We start from the raw sequence: 21,501 nt of genomic DNA, 5'->3' as shown, positions 1-21,501 counted from the left end.
TTCACACATCTCTCTTTTGCAGAAATACAAACTATTGAAACTGCAGAATTTCACGTGTCAGACTCTAAAAGTAAAAATGTGTAAGTTAGAACAAGAATAAGCAGTCTCAAACAAGCTGTAAGACAACATACTACAAGTGGACATCCCTCTAAACTGCTGACTGACGTTCATTTTAAGCAACAGTCCATTACTCTGCACAAGAGGTTGAATAAGTCTAATTTTACCTTGGTAAGTCTCTTTAGGGGAATCCTTCTGTTGGAAGGATGTGGTGTCATCTTGTGGAAAAACCCTGCTGGATCATATGTGGTTCTTACACTTAAGTGCCAGCAGAGGGAAACCTAAGCCCACATAATTGAGCAAATTCAGTTCAAACATCCTCAGCTCTGTTGTCTAGTCTCTTCATCTGCGTGACATCTTTTCTCACAATACTGAGTGACAACACCTCTAACAAATCATAAAGATTATGAGAACAAGACTTTCCTCACATCAGCCTTAACCGATCTGAATCATTTTCAATGCGAGCAAAAACAAATCTTTTGCTCAAATGTGGTATCAATGATAGGGCGTATCCTGTGCTCGGATGGTATTTTGCACGATTTAGCCCCCATGCCAAGTTTTGGCAGGGCACGTGTTGTAAATTATCAGTCCTGCTGATGGCGATGGCAACATTAATTGTGCAGCAGGTTGTGGTCTGAGAACTGGGGCAGGCACCTGCTGCAGAAGTGGGTGAAGATGAAGAATGCTGTCCTAGATAGCCCCCCCTACTCACCTTAACCCAACCCGCCAAATTAATCAACTCTTCAGAGGCCATGTGGGTGTCTGGGGCAGGCATCCAAGGAGAGAAGAAGAGCGTGTTTTAAGGCACAGGTCACACAGACCTGTAGAGGCCTCCTGCGTTTAAGAGAACAGAGGAACAATATCGCTGCAACCACACTGAGGCTCTGGGGTTCGGACTTGCCCTGCAGGATGAAGTGGTAAGATGTCGCTCGTCTTCAGCCATCTGTCTCTTTGTCTGTGCGAGTTTTCTCATGAGATGGGTTTTGAATGTGCTGGGGTTGAAACGGTGCTGAGGAGGCTGATGTTTGATGAGGCGCACTGAGACAGGAGGGGGTGGGGGGGAGAAGCTCCACAGGGAGCAGAGATGACTAACTCACTACTCCTCCTAATCTAGGACAAGCACACCTAGACATCCTTCATGACTCTAATGTTTTACTCGTGTCGGGCCAAAAATACGTCCACTGAGGTTAGCCAAAGTGGGTCGCCCAATAGCTTTTTTTGGATCACAGAAAAAGAAATTGTGCCATCTAAATGATCGCTGTCTTCTAAAACCCACCCTGGACAGCAAAAAGCCTTCTCCGCCAGTTTATTTTTACAAGTATCAAACTGGGTCAATGACGCCACAGAATATAACAAAACCCAATTTCGACCGGGTTTAAAAGACTGGAATGACAGCAGTGATGCCGAGGATCCTTTTCCAAAACATTTTATTGTTCTTATAGAAAATAAAGTAAGCTGTATCAACAAACATACAATATATACATCAATAACTTAGACACTTCAGAGAATCACATTTAAATCCACAGTTGTTACTGTATATGAATACATAGTACTTATCTACAGATTGCAAAAAGTACAATAATTTAATTTATAAATAGTTACAATTAACTATTCTGTTTTCATACAAAGTACTGCAATATTTTATTACAACCCATACAGAAAAATAACAAAAACAGATTAACTTCGTATTACTCGCTTTAGTCAGATTTCCATAACTTTGAAACACAGACCCACTCCACAAAGTAAGAGGAAAAAACTGTTTACAAAGCGTATTCCCCACTGAAACAAAAAAAAAAAACTCTTGAGAGCTGTTCAACTCGACTGCCACAGAAGTGCTTTTATTTCTCCTCTCGAACAGGATTTTTCTTCTTCAAAAAAAAAAAGAAAAAAAAGAAAAAAGAAAAAAAAAAGCAGTAACGAAATAAAAAAATTAAATCTGCAGAACAAATTACAGTCTTAAAATCTGTTTCAAATACACACGACACAGAATGAGAACAAAACTGCTGGGGGTCAACGCCACAGCAAACAACGAGCATTAATGACTGGTGTAGCAGCAGAGGAACCTCACTCGTACAAACACACACACACACACACACACACACGCACACACGCATTCCAGAGAAACCGAAATATATTGCAAGAGGCCCTTGTGACTGAATTTTTTGTAGCATCCACTTCACTTTATGCGCAGAACGTTTAAGTAACAGAAGAACGTTTCAGTCACAGTCTACATCCAATTCATGGATCTGTAGCTCGGCTAATTTAAGAGCAGAGGAACTGAGTAAGGCTCGAGTGCGTTTGTTTCGTGGTTCCTTTCAATTATTACGGTTTAAATGCTAGAAAAAGAGGGCCAATTGCTCTTCAACTCATGGAAGCAAAAACAGTTTACTAAAAAAAAAATTAAATAAAAATTAAAAAATAAAAAAAAAACATACCAGCAAGAACAACTAAACAACAGACTCCAGCAACTTTGACAATATTGATTACTCTTACATCTACTCTCTCACACCTTTCCACTGAGTTGCATATTAAGGGTCACTTTTTCACAATGGTCATTAATACCTACTGCAGCTACATACTATACACTGGTATGTGTGAGAAAGAGTCGTCATCTCGCGATTCAAAGATTGGTCAACAGCGCCACTCGAACACCTTAAAGACACTTGACACGAAAAAGATTCACTCCACAAGACTGCCACAGCAATACGGACGCCAACATCAATACTGGGCTATGTCAAGAGTCACATATATATTTTCCCACAGTTAACCAGCCACTGCAGATAGCTAAGCATGTTGATAAAGTGAGGATACTCGCGCACAGACAGTATAATCAGCACCCAGATCTCTGGCATGGAGTTCTGCTGAGACGTCCTTTTCAGAGCGTCTGTAGATTTAACACCTCGCCCGACACTGTAAGACGCTCCGGCCAGCAGGAGAGCGAGACCTGGATGAAGTGCATTCCGTTAATGTCGTTACACAACCGCTTTCACCTTGAGGTGTGCAGCTGCTTCAGTGTTAAACTCCTTTTAGAGGAGCGGGGGGGGGGAAGCGATACAACACTTGGCACAGAGGAAGCGCTGCTGGCAGCAGATCATGATTGTAATTCTACGTGGTCGTGCTGTTTCTGAGTGTGGATTGAAGCCCTTTAATGACATGCTTAATATAAGAAAAAGAAGGAAAAAAAAGAAGAAAAAAAACACAACAGAAGAAAAAAAAAAAAAAGAGCTGCCATCCCTGCTTCTTTGTTTTTCATCTCAAAGAATTTGTTCATTTTTCACGGCCTGTTTTGTCCTGAGCAAAACAAGCAGGAGCTTAGTGCATACATACAAACTGTCAGCCGAACCCTACCGCTTTAAATCAGAAGAGCCGTGGGGGTAAAACCTTATGGTGGTGGTTTCCCTTCAACTTCTCTTACGCAATGTTTAAGTCATAGTCTCGACACACTGGTTTGTCAAGAAACGTATCCACAGATGAACTGCATTTCAATTCTTTCTGCGGCCTACAATCTAATCAGATCAAGTAAGAGGCTGGAATGACACTGAATTCTTCCCTAAAATGAAGCCACTGTATTTCAAGTTAGGGAGGGTGCATTTAGAAGGCATCACACATCGCGGCGCAACCGTTATTCCCCGTCACTTTAAGCCTCAAAAGTCTTTAGAATTAATGTCCTCCGATGCCATTTTACCAATTTCTGTCTTACGCTGCTCCGTGTGGTAAACTCTTAATGACAATATGATTTGTAACTAACACCAAGGAAGCGGAGGATATCACAGATGCCAATACGCACAAAGACACTTGACCTTGTTTACACCATCTAGTTTAGCTCTACAGAATTGTTTTAAATAGCACAGCATTGACATCTATACAGTGAACGACACTGTCAACTTGTCACTTACACGTCACATCACGCGCTACCCCACTGTACGCGCCTAGTCACTAAAAAAAGCTATCAGACTTCAATAGTAAGCCACTTTCGGTACAATTGCAAAAAAGATGTCACAGGGTTTTATTTTATTTTTATTTTTTTTACTTTTTTTTTTTTACTTTTTTTGGGACCATTTTCTTTTTCTGTATTTATATAAACAATGGAAGTTAATCTACCTAGTAATAAAAACCAAGAACTCAACATTAGACAAAGTTTTCTACACTTTAACAACAGTAAAGCTTGTGTAAAGACTCTCTTTTGGAAATATATGACGGCCCTGTTAACAAGTAATTACAAAAAAAAAAAAATGCTGTTTTATACATATATATATATATGTATTTATCTTTTAAAGAAAAACAACACATTTCCTCTATGAGCAAAATGTCTGTGGTTTTCACCGTCCCCACCAAACATGAGGATATCACTGTGATAACATTCAGGTTTTCGGATATTGTAGAAGATTCTTGTCATACTGGAATGGCACTCAGCTCTGGAGCAACACTTCGAAGAACTGCTGATCGTTTTCATTGAACCATAAATACGCAAGATCTCTTTGTGTTTTCAGTGCATACATATATTATTGCATCTACCAGTCGTGTCGACAACTTCACTGAAGCCTGTCATGGATGCATAAACAGAAAATGAACGCTAGGTTTGGGAGCATTACTTCATGCCGATATTCTTGACAGACAACAAACCAAAAAAAAAAGTATCAGAAATTAGAATCATTTACCAGTTTTGGATTAGTCAGGTTGTATTTGAAGACTTGAAGCATTAAGACCAATGGTGTGACCATTTGTCATTGCTTCTTATTGAAGTCAGTGCAGAATAACAAGCAAAGGGCTTCGTGTGGTTAGATGTGCGTTCGCTCATCCTCCAGTCGGGGTGAAGGAGAGGAATGGCATCTACTAGTAACAATTGTACTGGTTGTACTCGTCTGAGATTCTTCAAATGCCAATTCTTTGGACAGAAAGGAAAAAAAGAACACTTAACAGCTCAGTCTTAAGGAGGTAAGCACATTGCACACACTATTTTTCCAAATGCAATCAGATGATTACAGTCTGAATTTGAGACCAATTAATTCATTAATTACTACCCTAGAACAACCACATACACCTGGGTTACTACCAAGCACAGACTGCTGATTGGTATAATTAGGGGTGAGTTGGGAAGCATACTGTTAGTGTTAGTGCCAAAGTAAAACTGAGAACTTACACAAGACATCCTGTGCCATGTTAGAATGCACTGACAAGTTAAGCCTTGAAAATCTTCCTCGTGCCCACTGCTACTACGACCTAGCCTCCGTTTTGGATTTGACGATGGTGATGACGCTGGTGGCACCTACTTTACCAGGGATGAGGGGCCCTATCACAGAGGCCATAGGTCCCCTTGTTGAGGCGACAGGATTGCGTGCCACAGTCCTGGCAAAGCTTTGGAGGGCCTCGTACTTTGAACGCAGAGCGTCCAGCTCCACCTTCATGCTGGCGTTCTCTGTGGCCAGCTTGTCCACTTCCTGCTGCAGCTGAGCCTTTTGCTTTTCCAGCTCTTCCTTCTGGGTGACGCGCTTGACTCGGCAGCTCGCGGCGTAGCCGCGGTTTTTCAGGGTGCGCCGCCGCTGTTTCAGCTGCAGGATTTCTTCTTTCGTCAGCCCTCGTAAATGCTGGTTCAATTCCCGCACTGACATGGTCACCAGCTCGTCATCTGTTAGGCTGGTGCCATTTTCCCCAGGCTCCCGCTTCACCTGCAGACGCACACTAGTCAGTGCTGCTCTTTTTACTGACATTTGTATATTAAAGTCGCCACTGCTTTGGTAAATGTCATGAACGCTTTTTACCTTTAAGGCCTTGTTTCCCTTGTTTGTGGTAGTCATGCCACGAGAGCTGCGTCCACCTGTACTGCTAGTTGTTCTGTGAAAAGAGAAGTCATAAACAATAGCATGAGAGAAGGCTAATGAAACTATTTCTCAAAAAGAAGCTACTGCAGGACTACATCCCAAGGATAAAAGTAGGTCAAGGACTTCAGACTTCTAAGTGAAAGTAAGTTTGTCGAAGAATTAATACATGGACTTTTGCTGCACCTACCACAGCAAAAACTTCAATGACTTGAACTCCTGCATAGGTCAGGCTGAAGGGGAAAAGTAGTACAATTAGGCAAAAAAGCATTAAAGGTCTCTCTGTTGAATCCTGTATTCAAACAGTATTAGTAGTCACAAGGAAATCAGCTTCTAATTGGCTGGCAGCAATTTGAATTTCTTGGAAAACAGAACTTAAGGGGAAGTCTTTCTCATGTACATCCACACTCAGCTAATATGCACTCATTAAAGGGATGCGGGGCAGCCACTATACACGGTCGAACTTGTCTTGGCCCAGGCTCTGATATAATCTCTTAAATCAACAAAGCGGGGGTATATTGCAACTGATGCAGAGACAAAGTACCATCCAGAATAACAGGGCTGCACTGCAGTTTATTCTATCAAACCAGCACTGGGGAAACACCAAGAGAAGCTGTGCCGGCAAGAAATCGAAGCTACTGGCGTTAAGACAGACAGAGGGTCGGGTGCTTTCTACAGTGTGAGCTCTGTCACAGGATAAGAACACAAACACACACACACACACACGGTTGTGGCCCTGGGTGCTTTACACCACACACAGTAGATGCTGTGTCAGCGACACAGACACCCACCACAGTCAGCCCAGCCAGCACATTGCCTCGGTAAGCTGATTTGCACAGCCAGCACAGTGTGTTACTACCGAGCACATAAACAAACACACACACACACACACAGGCACTTACAACTTTTTAAACACCAAAACACGAAACAAAGGCATCCCCCCCTTAAACAGAAATAGAATCAAAAGAACTACTACAAGGAACTCCTGACAGAGCAGGCGTTTCTAGCCTCCGTGCACATTAAGCTAGTCGTGTGCAGAAGAGCTCAGTAACGGAAGAAGAAGAAGAAAAAAAAAACAGATGAGTCGTAACTATGAAGTGCACTAAGATGGCCAGGATATTTCCATGGCAACAAAAGGTTGCTACAGGTGGACCGGTCACCTGAGCCAAAGTGGGAGAGACAGACGCTTGTTAAAAATGACCTAAATACGGCACAATCAAACAAGCTGGGGACATAACATGAGGTCAGACTGGGAGTTCTTGATGCTTTCACTTCAAAAAATTCCTCTGGCTGCTCATGTTTCTCTGCAGACAAAATGACTATACAGAGAAAAAACTTTCACATTCTACTGAGGACTTTTTAGACGTGATACTTTCATCCCTGATGGGCTGGCTATGAATAGCTGTCTGATAGTAACACCTACCTTTCACAGGCCTTTGTGGTGACTCATTTCCAGTCAGCATTTGGACCACAGATGCAATACATAATGGGATAATGGTCTGCCTGATGATGCACAGATAATGGACAAATAGACAGGAAAGTACTACACTAATAGCTACTGGGATAAGAGTTGGAAGAAAAAAAAAAAACAGAAAGCTAGACAAAAAAATGTTTTTATCTCCCAAATTAAGCGTATCATTTTCCTCTTGGCAGCCGAGACCCATCACTGTTCAAAAAGCAGTTGGAATCTTGATAATGCAAAGAAATGGCACATATTATTGTTTGAGGATTGTTCTGTCAAACAGCTGTGCGGGATAGCATAGTAGGAATGGCTTGGCATGGCGAGAGCTCACCATATGACACCGAGGAAAGATTTCACCCAGGCTACAAGCCTCCAGCACAGGCTGCTGCCAACAGACGGCTACCAATGACAGGGCATGGCAGAACAACACAGACAAGGTCCAACGCACAGCTGCTCCCTTCCACTACCGGGCATGTCATACCTCACAGAGACAAAGAAGCATGCACACAAATAGAAACGGAGGCAAAGAAAGGAAAACGCACCTAAAATCTTCCATAAGCAATGTCAAGGTGATGTCAGAGGTGCTACACTGAGTGCTTTGATTGTGACAGGATGGCTTAGAATTTGATCAAATCCTAGTGTATATTACCTCTCATTAATTATTGTCTAGCCAAAGGAACAGCAGGTGAAAGCTGCAGCTTGGAGCACAGGGGCACCGAAGGTAGAGCCAAAGTGCGGGGACACAGACGTCTTTTGTAGACGCTTGCTGAATTTTTATGAATCGCCCCGGAAGAACGCTGACAAATCAGAGCCGATTGCTTGTGGAGGAGAGACATCACACCCACAGGAAATAGAAAAACGCTGAGTGTGGTCACCCAGAGAAAGGTAATGGCAGGAGACAGAGAAGAAGAGAGGGAGGGAAAGAGAGGCTGAGATGATAGGAACAGGCGAGAGGAAAAAGCCTTGTGTAAAACGCATGGTCGACACATTTAGAGGAGCTTGAGTAGAACAGGCGAAGCTGGGAAAAAAAAAAAAGAAAAACAAACAAATAAAATGCACTGATCTCAGCAAGGACCGAAACCAAGGTGTCATTTCAGAATGTTGGTGTCAATTCAGAAGTTGTCAAGTTGAGCTAACAAAACAAGAGCAACCTGGGCAGCCATCAAAGCTGTCTTCGTTCATCTAAATCTACAGAAGGGAAGCTCAGACTAATGCTCAAGAAGGATAATGATGAATAAATACCTGGGAAATAAATCTGGTGCAATAAATGCTGATGTGACATGATAGGCCTGGTTCTGAGCATGTAGCACGCTCTAATGATCTCCCCTCCGTAGGATCTTACCAGGGGGATTCCAGGAATGGACACCATTAGTCAGGGGCCTCTTTGTTGAGGGGGAACCAAAGCTACAGCTTCCACACACTGCATCCCTATGATGAATATTTATATCTGTCGCCTAAGGTGGGGGTGGGAGACGGGGCGGGGGTGGGAGGCTGAATAAAGATGCTCAGGAGGTGATTCTTCAAGGATACATCCAAGGCTCTTCCATCAACAACTGTCGCAAAATGGCGGCAGGCTGGTGGGGGTGGGGAGGCGTGTATTTCTGGTAGTGGAGATGGCACACGTGGTGGTTCAGGGCTGCAGGGAGGGCCAGCTCCACTTGACAGCAGTGTAACAAGATTATCAGGGCCATAAGAGCAAACAAAAACCCCAGCAACCTGCCTCAGAATCCAGATTACGACAGCGCCTGCTTTCTGAATGCTAAACATGGCTGAGAAGGACTAAAAGGATATAAGGTTTGCTGAGACAGGGCAGTGGATTGCGCATCACCTCACTAATCATACACACACACACACACACAGGTATTCACATAGAGAGAGAGAGAGATTACTAAAACTGCTCAAGCAAATACAAATATAAATTGTCATGATCAATCCTTGAAAAGGAGCTTTTGAGCACTTTGCACTGGCAGCCTGCTAATGAAGTGAATAAAACTAGACAGCAGAGGTGCATGCTGATGAAAGAGTGTTTTCAGGAAAACACACGCAGCATCCAACGTTAGCAACTCGTTTGAATGGAAATAACAGCCGAATAACAACTAACACGCTCCATGGATGCCACATGACGGGGCTACTTTTACACATATATGGCTCATTTGAATGCCTTTCCCCTGCCGTCACCAGCTGAGACACCTGTGGCCCAAATGTATATACGACCATACGTTAACATTAAGCACCACTCCTCTTTGCAAAACCCACATACATGATTAAGTAAGTAGTGCTAAAATATTAAGTCACTTTGATCAGTTGTTCGCTTTGCCTTATTAATAACAAATGAGGTTTGTAGCATCTCAATCATCAGGCACTTTTAAAGGAGGAAATTGAATGATAATAACCACGTTTACGCTTAAAAGCACATTAGACAAGTGTATTACACATAAAAGAAGTGCCAGCTCTTTCTCATGATTGTCTTGTCAGCCAATACTTTCAGCCTGTATGCCAAAAACAGACTTTCCCATCAATTTTTGCCTGATCAGAGCCTCTACTTTTAGTCCCTCCCTTCTAATTCAGATGTGAAAAGATCGCCCCGATACTCGGATCTAATCATTTCTCCTGTCAGCTGAGCAAAGTCAATTATCAAGCAAGCTCCATGTGTCGGGCGCCATTTAACTGCAAATTAAAAATCAGACTCCTCTGATAGCTCTGGGAGAGATACGGGATGAGTGGTGTAAACCTGTGGATGGGAGAAAACGCTGTGCGAGTGCGTCTGTGTAAAAGAGAGGTACGATGAGAAGAGGGGAGGGAAGCTATTAACTACTAAGTATTCAGAGCGTGAAATAAGAGTGACAAAAAGAGGGAGAGGAGAAATCATTCAGCAGCTTTTAGAGAGAAATGTGATACGCTTGTAGTAGAGGGGAAAGACTAAGCCAGTATTTCTGACCGGTGGAAGTTCTTTGCGCGACTGAAACGGCAAACTACCCCAAATTTTATGCCCGTCTTTAAAGAGAACTGACCCCTGCGATGGAGGGTTATTCAGCTGCTACCAAAGGTCTGTCCATCATCCCACATGTGCAGCTGGCACATCTGGAAGAGGGCTCGGGCTGTCACAACAACGATTTATTGTTCAAGACTACCTGCAATTCAGAAAATTGCATCTATTGTTCCTTTTCGTGCCACCGCAAGTCGCATGATGATTCAATAATACTCAAAGTAACGTACAAATATTGCATTTTAGGTTTTTGTACACACAAAAAAAAATTTGCACACGGCAGATATGACATAAATAATCACCTCCTTATATAAAGCCCATCAGTGGAATACGCCGCTGGCTAAATACCTCGCATATCACCATCTGTCAAATAACACCATTTGATAGTGTTACTGGTTCAAGTTTGATAAACTGCCAACTAATTGAGTTACTGAGCTCTCCTTTTCATTGGGATTACAGACCAAATGTGCTCGTGGATGTGCTGCTGCGGTTGGGTTCAGAATGACATACGCCACGCATAGATGTCCCCAAAAATGCAGCCAGCCAAACATAAGAAGTGATGGATGCGCCTTAATGAGGAGCCGTTTGTGGCCAGAGTCTCAGTCAGCTGTCGGTCAGTCAGCTGTCAAACGTTTGAAAGCGGAACAGAAAGACGACCTTTCCGTCAGTTTCACCCGGACGATTTAAAACTGAAGACACTTATGTCAAGTGACAACTTTTCTCGCATATGATCATGATCACATTATCATGTCATTACTGCGACAGGCCTAAGTACTACTTATTATTAAAGAAAACACTGTAATCGACGTGGATACAAGATACAGCAAAGTACAGAAAAGGCTCAGACAACATCATTTTAACCGAAGGATTTAGGGACCATTTCTTTTTTTTCCAACATAGCGTAAAAAGGAAGTTTTAAAAATGGAATTTCCTCGCGTTGAGTATTGAAAGTTGGAACAATTTGCACAGATGGCTCCTGTTAGTCTTTAGTCTCAACTTATTAACTGCTCAAATTTGAGCCAGTGGCTGTGGTAGCCACGCTTCTATGTTTACAAAGAAATGCAATAAGAGGGACAAGAAGAAACGTTGAATTTTTATCATATTTATATTGTAGGCATGTTTCTCTGTTTCAGAATGATGAGTCTTTCATTTGTACGTCATCATTTTCAAGCTATATAAAACCTTTTTATTAGCAATAACAATAAAAATAAAGGCACGGTTGACGTTACAATGAAAGTAGTTTAACCTTTCCAACGTTTTTATCTCATATTCAGATTTTCTTCAGAGGCCGACAAAAAGGTTTTCGTGGACAGAAAACTCCAGATTTTAGGAGGTTTAGGAATGCTTTTTCTTTTTGAAATATATAAAAAAAATAATAAAAATCCATCTCTACACCGACTAAATGGGTCCACTCGGTCTCAGATTAAGATTCCGACCAGCTTTTCAAGATCAACATATATGGGTAAATAAGGCACTGAGGGAATATTTCTCATCTCAAATATGTGGTTATTCTCTCCTTCGAGTCCAAAAACATATGGCAATATAGCAAATGTGTTTGCCAGTATTTTCACTGGTTTGCCAGTTTCAAATTTACTTTAGTTGTTTGTTGAGATCAGGCCTGAAGAAAGATAAGCGAGAGATAAACACAAATACCACAACTTTAGACTGTAAAAATGAAAAAAGGAAAGAAAAAGCAGGAAGACTGTCAAATGCAGAACATCACGTGGCACATTCATGCCTGGATTCTGCAACCAGTTCATGTCTTTTATAGTGCAACCATGAATCACTGCCCTTGAGGGGCTTCGTATTTTCTGATTATGTGAGGCTGATTTAAAAGGACTGGTTTGCATTAAATGATGTTTCGATACTTGGAGAAGCTACTCCCATGCTCAGTAGCTGCTCTTTACCTTAAGAGATGCTCCGTTAGTAAAAAGCAGAAGGTGAAGAGACACTGGCCTTCCACAGTATCTGCCTGCAGGACTTGATTAAACAAGAAGAGAATAGCTCTTGATACTCCAACCCTGCACTGGCAGAGGAAGTAAGGGTTATAGGCAACCCACACACTGGCAAAATACCTAGGAGTTTTACTAGAGCTTGCCTTCTTTTTAAATGCATATAGCATTGACCTAACATTGCAGCCTTTGCAGCACACATGCTAAACAGAGCAGTACTTATACATAAATATAGCACATGACTTTAATGAATAGCCCTGCACAGGGTGGACTCTTTTCAGTTGGAACACCCCTCTTTGATGAGAGCTCCGGCAAATAAAAAAAGGCAAGACAACAAATGTGTCGCTGTGATTTTTTTCCTGTGGAGAGCCTTGATTCAAACAGATTCAAGCCAAAGAGTTATTACCTGAGAATAAAAAAAGAGATGCCAAATTTCTATTAATAGCACTGTTCGAATTATGCTGGACGGGACGGACGGGGTGTGCCCTCAGGATATCACACACAAAGACGACAATTAAAAAGAAATACAAGTATCAGCTGCTTCACTTTTGCCATTTAATCGTTTGGTTATAAGCAGAGATCCACAAGCATTTGCAAAAATATCTGTTAACTCAATACTAGCTAAAGTCACCATGATTCAGTCTGAGCTCCCTCACAATGTGGGTTATACACACAAGCTCCTACCATCTCCCACTCAATCGTTTGCTCTTACAACTACTAAAAAAATAAAAAATGCAAAGAGACAAATCCTGAGTGATTCACTAGCTTCACTTCGACTTGTTTCTTCCACAATTGTAGTAGTTGCCTTAATCACTTTCAGACTAACACCGACCTGTCCCGTGCAGACGTTAGCCGAGATAAAAGTAGGTTACATGAAAAAGAGCAGCCAGCAGAAAGCCATACTCACCAACTTGGGTCTTATATTGACTATCCTAAATTATGAATAAACAGAGAGCGCTAATGAACATGCTGGGTCTAACTCGAGTTCCAAGAAATTCATCAAACACACTTGCGACTCGGTCTGGATGAAAGTAATACTTTGAGAAGTGGAGCGGACATATCGCAATGCTAAGCAATCATAAACCGCATAACACTTGCACGAGGTTTCATCACCAACATTCTCCCAACTATTGCAAAAAGGGGGAGAAAAAAAAAGTATTGATCTTTTTTCTTCCTTCCTTCCTTCCTTCCAGGCATTTCTATTTCCCCGTCCAGCTAAAGAAGCACTTTTGTGCACAAATCCCACAGTTGTGTTCTTTTCTGAAGGCTATTAATTGTCCCGAATAGGCGCAACTACTCCCAAGACACAGCTGTATTGGCCATACAAAGGTGTTTGTGGCCAGACTGTACTCTGTGCAGCGTTAAGTCTTGCCTCGTGTTTCATCAACCTCACATATCCTCTTCCAACCTCCGCCGTCCTGAGAAACACCGCTGGGTATGAGGTGTGCACTCGGTTCACCTCCACGGCGTCCAGCTTTATTTTATCTTTGCTACCTCGATGAAATAGGGGCTCAATCTAAGAGCTGATCTCCACCATCCCCTGCTTCCATCTACACATCGCTGCCAGCATCATCAGCCAATCATATGGACCATCATCTTTCCTTGTTACCTGCCGAGAAAGGCAGAGATGGGCATTATGCTTTATTGCAAAGCCGAGCTTCTGATGTAGGGCTGCCCTGTCTGCTAAACACACTTCAATGCCCTGCTCGCATGAACAGAGATGATGAAATAAGTTGGATATCGGAGCAAGAACGGGCAACTTCTCTCTGTTTAGCCTTGCCTATATATGTGGCTCAACAGTTTCCAAGGTGACTTTTCAAATTGCACAGAGACTCCGCATGGATAATTCATTACCTGCGCCCTCTATAAGTGTGTACCCTAATCGGCAGCAAATTTCATCATGTCACACACAGGGAAGCAAGAGCAGCTGTCAGACCCAAAATAACACAAATTAGGAGTTACATTGCATTAAATTATGTCATAAGGAAGCAGGCTTGCTAAACGGCATTAAGCATACTGTCCGGCAAAAAAACAACAAAAACAAAAGGCACTCTCAGCATGTCACATTTCACTAAACGTGTACCTTCAATTGATGCCTAGATCAGGTGCCCATAATTACACATGACCCAATTTAAACATCTACATCTGCGGGAACATCTATATATATATACATATAACACAACATATGCATAATATCTGCTTATCGTGCAATTTCTAAATGGCTTTGACGTCGCTGTTGACACCAAAGCAGTTGGACTAAGCGGACTCGCACCCTGCTTGTTGATGTGCATCATGACAGCGCTGCAATAAAATGTACATTCTCAGCTGAATGTTGATGAGGCCGTTGATAAACGCATGATGGTCATCACTTGATGCTCATGGCTCGAGGACCGACTTGCCCAAGAAACGAGCACCATTTCGATCCATCTCCCCTCTATAATAACGGCGGCTGGCTGATAAACATCGACCCTTATCCAGCGAGCAGACCTTTGTCCGGCGGCGCCGTATTTCGAGGTGGATTCTGAGAACGTCTAAATGCATCATTGTGATGATTCAGCATGATTAAAAAAAAATAATAAAAAAAAACTAAAAAACATCGCTACTTGCTCGTCGGCTTAGGAAATAAAACAGCGCTGCTGTAAAGTGTTTGGCTGCTCCAATAGATCCAAGGACGCCGGGTTTGATTTTGGCACAGCCATTGTTACAATTTAACTCGTGGTTAAATGAATTGTCACTTCAGGTGAAGCAATTCAGCACGAAACGACTGTTTGAACGCGATTCCCTGACATGTTCAACCCCAGCACGGACAGACGCTGCACAATACGAACACCATGATCATCGGGATTAATAATCACGTTCGTCTTTGGTAGAAATGTCACGAGAGAATATTGCAACCAACCTGATCTCGCTAAACCGCTGGCTCGGCTCGCGCTTGCTCCTTTGCACAACGAGGTGATGAAGCAGCAGGTTTGACCAGCGGAGAAGCGCATGAGTTGACAAACCACCAAGAAGCGCCGCGACACGGTGGACGGCACACGGAGACGTCCAGACAAACTAATTATCGCAGAGGCGACCCGCACAGGTTACACGCTTTTGACATTCCACGGCACTCCAACCTCACAGCTCTCGCTTGTGAAAGTGACAAACAACTCCCCGCCTACAAAACAAGCAAATGAGGAAATCCCCGTGCTCAGCCTGCTTACTATAACGGTGGCAATACGGCATCAAATCGTTACCAACCCGGGGGGGGAAATACCATGAACGCGCGAAATGACTGGCAAGTCCCGCGGCACGCAAGCCAAAATCTGAATGTTTTATTCGCAGCACATGAGTGTACAAAAGATTAGCCGCCAGCTCATCGTAGTAGGAGCCAAGTCTTGTCTGCTCTCAACCACAACCTAGCGTTTCAAGTTTAAACTTTCAAAATAAGCCCCTTAGTTAGGAGAATATGGTGTATTTAACTGCCTGAGTAAAGCGGACATATTAGTTTGAAATCCCTTTCTTGTATCAATCAAGCTAACTTGACGAGCTAGCTATGCTAACCTATTAAGCTAACCGCTTGTCAGCGACGAGACGCAGGCATGCACACTCAGCATAACAACACCGCCTCTGTTTGCTTTCCAGACCCACCTGACTTTTAAAAAAATGACGCTCTCGGAAGTCAAAGCTGCCAAACTCCTCTTCTTAACCCCCCGGTCAGATGACCGAACATTAGAGGCACATCTGAATTTCGGTTTCTCCGACAAAAGCGATTTCCAGATACCAGCTCTTGCTCTCCTTGTTGATTCCTTTCTTGTATCGAAGCCAGACGTCATCGTGTTTGGTCACGTGTCTTCATTCATGAAAGATCACCTTTCCTCATAAGAAACGCAAACATTAAAAAAAAAAATATATATATAAACATATATATGTGTGTGTGTGTGTATTAATATATCGTTACATAGTTTATATACTGTTAATTAACGTGAAAACCCCAGTGTATTTTCTTTATTTGAATAACCGGGGTTGGATCAGAACGCTTTCAAATGCAAATGTTTCTTTAGTCGGAATCGTGTCACTTTGAAATTGAAGACATAAATAAACATAAAATTCACATATTCAGGTTAAACGGTCACCGCATGGCTGCAGTTACCCCCGCAAAATATGATACTTCCATTTTATTTTTTTGTCATAGTTGACATTAGTTGACATTTTAAAAGACGGAAGTTATAATTGTAATTCCACATTAACTACATTTTTTTCAAACGTAATCTGGCTTAATCCTAGTTACTGATATTTTTTATCATATTATCTCCATTTCATATGATTTGTCACTATCCAACCCTCTATATAAATAAAATAAATGCATTACTGTTACAGTTTTTCTTTTCCAAAGACAAAAAAAAAGTAATATGTAAAGTAATGAGATATTACCAATCCATACCAACAAATATATCTTGATTTCCATTATTGCAGGAGCACTGAAGCAACTGAGTTATGCCTGAATTTAAGAACAATTTATTTAACATGCAGATGCTTTAAAAGCCTAAAAGACTTTTGAATTTGGATATCGCAGAAGGTCAGTTATAGATCCATAGGTTGTCACCATCAGTCTGTTCTGAAAGAGGAAATGTTTACCAGATACAATTTTTAATTTTTATTGGCAGTCATGGATCCATGGAAAAAAAACTTAAAATAATAATTCATTCATACTCGACCTGCTGATTATTTTCCACCTTAAGGCAATTGCTCATCGTGCCAGCTATAAACTTGCATATAAAAACATCTGTTGATATAAAAGGTTCATCATTGCAAAGGCAAATGACAGTTCAGATATTTTTTTTTCTTTCAGTCTGGTCTCATCCCAAATATAACAAGACATTTTCAAAGTTTACTTTTCATTTACACCACTGGGTTAAACTATGCGTTTTTCCTCAACATTACCCGCCAGTATTGTTTTACTGACAGCAACTCCCAGTGACAGCAACTCCCAGTGACAGCAACTCCCAGTGATGCGACCGGTCACATTGAAGTGCGAAGGTCAGTCCTTCTTGACCCTCGGGTTACTCCTGTTAAAGATACTGATCCCATGAGATCTGACTCCGACAGTGTCTGCATTGACACCCGGTTGCTGAAGCACTTTGTCCAGAGTTGTCTTCTTAATGGCAGCTGAGGATATCTTCTCTTGGTCAGCCAAAAACTGAAGTTCTCTATCAAGAGACATTTGCAGCATAGTATGTAACATATATTTAATCAAAACACAAATAGCTGGCTATTAATAATTTCATAAGTAGGTAAGTTGTAAACCATTTAAGGATGAACCTCTCCGTGCAAAATGATTTGCATTTAGCTCCATCTGCTGTCTCAATTATGTACTTGATGAAAAATAACCTATTGACCATAATCAGCGATTATGATTCTACTGTGTACCAGTGAAATTAGATACTCGTTTGTTTGTTTCACACTCCATTGAACCTACCTTGTCCTTACACAAGAGGCCTCCACAGCATTTATGAGGAGGCTTCGGAAGCCACCACTCTCCATGACATGGAGCGCGTGAATGGTGGCGCCCCCTGGTGAACACACATTGTCCTTTAGCTGCCCAGGGTGTTGCTCTGAGTCCAACAACATCCGAGCAGCTCCCTTTCAAGAAGAACGAGAAAATAGATCCACCAATTATGTCACCAATTATGTGTAGCACACGCTGCTTCTGTGCCTTTACTCAGACCCTGAATATCCAGAGTGTGTCTAGTACCAGCCAAGGCCAGTGGAAATAATAAACACTGAAACGAAAAAGCAACTGAGTGAGTGTAAAGACTTTGACTACTCATTGTCTGCGATTCCCCCCAAAAAAAGTTAAAACAGTTTTGTCCTAAAATGCTGAGCAGATTCTTAAGGAAGTCAAATGAAGCAAAACTAGTAAATATACGTTTACACAACTTAGACCAACAGAGAAACAATAATACTGAAAGAGATATTAACACTGAGACTACAACAGTGCAAAGCCAGAAAGAACAAACACACACAGATATATATATATATACATAAAATACAGACATTTGTTTCAAATATGGAGGTCATACCAGCAGGGCTTGAGCTCCGAGGTGTACAGCCAGTCTCCTGGGCAGGCCCATTTTCACTCCACCATCAGCAAGAGCATCTACAGCTGTGAATGCCTGCAAGGCCACAGTCATCACAATTACAATGATGGAAAGAGGGCAACAGTCCCGAGGACACGTTTTTCACAAATGCTGGAGGTAAGGCAGTGATGCTGAAAGCACTAGGCACCGTGAAGCGTAACCAACTCACGTAGGCGGGGCCACTGCCACTCAGTCCAGTGACAGCATCAATCAGGTCCTCCTCCACTTCAGTGCAGTAGCCAACACTGGCCATCAGCTGCTCCAGAAGCTTTCCGTCCTCCACTTCTGCGTGCGTGCCTGTGGCATAGACTGTTGCCCCTTCACGCACCACCACAGGCGTGTTGGTCATGCAACGCATTACCTTTGGACAGGAGCGATGCTGCTGCAGCTTCTGCAGAGGGGAACAATGCACTCCTTCATGAACCATCTTGAAATATTATGTTTATGTATTTGAAAGATTTTCTAGTAATCATTCCCCCAGTTCACAGATTTCCTCCCGATGTGTTTCAACTTACGAAGGTTTTGCTAAAGAAATAAATAAACAAGTAAGAACTTCACTCAGTGTTTATTCGTGAAATCAAGTCAGACTGTCCAAAAGTAGTCTTTTTAGTACTAAATACACCCTTTGGTTGCAACAAGATATTGTATCAAGATTAAGCACAATTAAACAAGAGATGGGAAAAAGCAGTCTGTAATCAAATATATGGCTGTGACTTACCTTCTCTATGGAGCTGATGGTTACACCTGCCGCACAGGACACAATAAGATGACGGTCCTCAATATCTGGTCCAATCTCATCAAGTACAAAAGGAATGATGTGGGGCTTCACAGCCAGGAAGAGGACATCACTTTTGCTAACTGTCTCCTTGTTGCTGGTGGTGAAATTCACACCCAATTTCTAAAAGAAAACTAGATATCAGCACTTCTGAAAATATTAAAATACATAGAAATTCGAGGCGTGCGCTCACACCAAATGTTTTTTCAAAGAAAACAACTGATGTAAAAACAGCATCACCATCCTTTAACCGTCTACCCACCCGCAGCTGTTGCACTGTGAGGAGGTCTGTGTCTGGAGAACTGGCTGTGATTCTGTGCGTGGCAATCACGCCTTGATTAAGACACATATCCAGAAACTATTTCAATATGTGAATGCATTCAACAAGTATCGACAATACAAGTCAAATCGCATTGATGCGCACAAGGCAAAGTAATTCACCTGCAGCCGAGAAGCCTCTCACCAGAGCGTGAGCCAGCTGGCCCGCTCCAATGAAGCCCACACTCATTCTGCCTGTGAACGCACAAAGTTAAAAACACAATCTACTGCATAAAGTTAGCCATGAGCCATGATCTGTAACTTCAAACTGTTGAGGCGCCTGCTACTGTAGTAAACAAACATACTTCCTCATTTACCGAAGCAGCGATACGTCTCAACACATGACATAAGCCACACTTTTGAGAATATACATATATATATATGTTTAAAAAGAAAACCACTCACAAAAATACAGGACAATCTCTACGTTGACCAGCCGACTGACCAATAGAGACACAAAAATGTATGCAATAACCACGCCGCCAACGTGTCCCAGCTGCCTGTTTTTCTTGTACCTGTGGAAACGATTGTGACCGACAGAGGAGCAAGCCAATAAGCTTAGAGTTTTAGCCAATACGCAACGACTTTGACCAATCACAGTTGTGGTACTGCTGACAGGCGGGTTCCGTAAAGCCGAAAAGCCAGTTGCATCAGTTTCTACCTCAGGGCATCAGACTCTGTGACCTAAATACTAAAGAAATTCCAAACGTGTTGCTATCAGTTTTTTTAATTTCCATCATTACTTTCCCATGAACATATGCAAGTATTAGCAAATATAGGCTAGAGAAAAATTCTGATGGGTGTAACCCAGAGATTGTTATCAGAAACAAACTTAAGTTTAAGCTCATGGAAACCCGTTTAGATAAATAAATTAAAAAAGACAAAGACCCTAATGTCATTAGAAAGTCCCAAGAGGTCACGACTTAATATCTCAAAATGAGTTATTAGACGAGCCACTGTACAATACAGCCCATACTGTATTTCAAGCAGAGAGTTTTGCAGTTATTTTTTAACTTTTACATTATACCAGCATGACTATAAAAGCCAGTTTGATCAAAAATGTTTGCTTAGAAGCCAAATCAAGTAGCTCAGCTTGATCTGCCAAAATGATGAATGCCCAAACAACAGATGGAGCATATGTTGACATATTCATATTGTTTATGTGTCAACCTATATAACTTGACAATAATAAGTACAAATGTAGTTTTTCTGTTTAGCTTTATGCAGAGCACAAAAGGCTTTGCATTGAGTTTTTTTCTTCTAATAGCGTACATATTACTTACAATCAAATTATTCTGTCAAATACTGACAAATGTTGCCAAAGTGATTAATTCATTCTAAGAAAAATAAGAACATTTGCATAAAGTCTTATTAAAACCATTCGCTGCATTGTCTTTCACCTGCTCCTGGGAAAGCTTTATTTCACAGAGTTCATGCAGAAATACATTAATGTCGCTCACGCAAATGATCAACTTTGGGCTTATTTAGCTTTTGGACATATACAGAGGTGATAGTGATAACACTTAGCAAATGTTCTCTAAGGTAACATCAAGTCTGCCTGAAAGTTGAGAGAAAATGTTCACGGAGGACCTAATTCATACAGAGAAATGGCTGCAAAAATCAAAAAGTCCAAATTGAATACATTTTCGCCATTTATTGAACATACAAATAAGACAGTATACAGAATGCCCCACACAATTTATGCTAAATAAACAACAACAACAAAAAAAAACAGTTAGAAACTGTGAATTATTTTCCTTCAAAATGAATGTATTGAATACATTTACCATTCAGTATCACAAAATGCCTCTAAAATTAAACATAAATCAGCGTTTCCTTACCAAAAAGAAAAGAAAGCACAGGAAAATGTCTTAAAAGTCAAAAACAAAATCTACATTCAGTGCAAACTGTAAATTAACCCATTATATACATCTCTTTGGGACATATTTTCATCCTGTTGTTTATTTAGACACAGTTAAGTAAATTGCTGTCTGTTAAATAAAAAAAAGTCTCTCT

At 41.6% G+C, this 21,501-nt stretch overlaps 2 protein-coding genes across 7 annotated transcripts; both read right to left on the bottom strand.

The window, feature by feature from the left end:
* Positions 1–1,957: 1,957 nt before the first annotated feature.
* LOC140273184 (transcription factor MafG) lies at positions 1,958–15,986 on the bottom strand. Of its 5 annotated transcripts, XR_011908008.1 has the most exons (4): positions 7,297–15,161; positions 5,817–5,889; positions 5,198–5,723; positions 1,958–4,942 (listed from the first exon to the last, which is right to left on the bottom strand). XR_011908008.1 is itself a non-coding variant. In XM_072368701.1 (3 exons), exons 2-3 carry the CDS (start codon positions 5,850–5,852, stop codon positions 5,271–5,273), a joined length of 489 nt encoding a protein of 162 aa, XP_072224802.1. In that variant the 5' UTR covers positions 5,853–5,889; positions 15,904–15,986; the 3' UTR covers positions 1,958–5,270. The 5 variants fall into 5 exon arrangements, 4 of the variants coding, with proteins under 4 accessions (XP_072224802.1, XP_072224803.1, XP_072224801.1 ...); XM_072368701.1 differs by lacking the exon at positions 7,297–15,161 and adding an exon at positions 15,904–15,986 and having other exon boundaries at positions 1,958–5,723; XM_072368702.1 differs by lacking the exon at positions 7,297–15,161 and adding an exon at positions 15,173–15,882 and having other exon boundaries at positions 1,958–5,723.
* Positions 15,987–17,236: 1,250 nt separating this feature from the next.
* On the bottom strand, positions 17,237–20,007 carry pycr1a (pyrroline-5-carboxylate reductase 1a). Of its 2 annotated transcripts, none has more exons than XM_072369129.1 (8): positions 19,891–20,007; positions 19,609–19,680; positions 19,430–19,500; positions 19,111–19,290; positions 18,562–18,783; positions 18,336–18,428; positions 17,732–17,895; positions 17,237–17,462 (listed from the first exon to the last, which is right to left on the bottom strand). In XM_072369129.1, exons 2-8 carry the CDS (start codon positions 19,673–19,675, stop codon positions 17,294–17,296), a joined length of 966 nt encoding a protein of 321 aa, XP_072225230.1. In that variant the 5' UTR covers positions 19,676–19,680; positions 19,891–20,007; the 3' UTR covers positions 17,237–17,293. The 2 variants fall into 2 exon arrangements, with proteins under 2 accessions (XP_072225230.1, XP_072225231.1); XM_072369130.1 differs by lacking the exon at positions 19,891–20,007 and adding an exon at positions 19,791–19,869.
* Between the last annotated feature and the right edge of the window lie 1,494 nt (positions 20,008–21,501).

Source organism: Leuresthes tenuis, unplaced genomic scaffold (assembly GCF_036924035.1).
Source record: "Leuresthes tenuis unplaced genomic scaffold, fLeuTen1.0.hap1 SCAF_17, whole genome shotgun sequence".
NCBI classification, from domain to species: domain Eukaryota; kingdom Metazoa; phylum Chordata; class Actinopteri; order Atheriniformes; family Atherinopsidae; genus Leuresthes; species Leuresthes tenuis.
The sequence above is the reverse complement of the archived record's forward strand: the minus strand, read 5'-3'. Positions and strand labels throughout refer to the sequence as shown.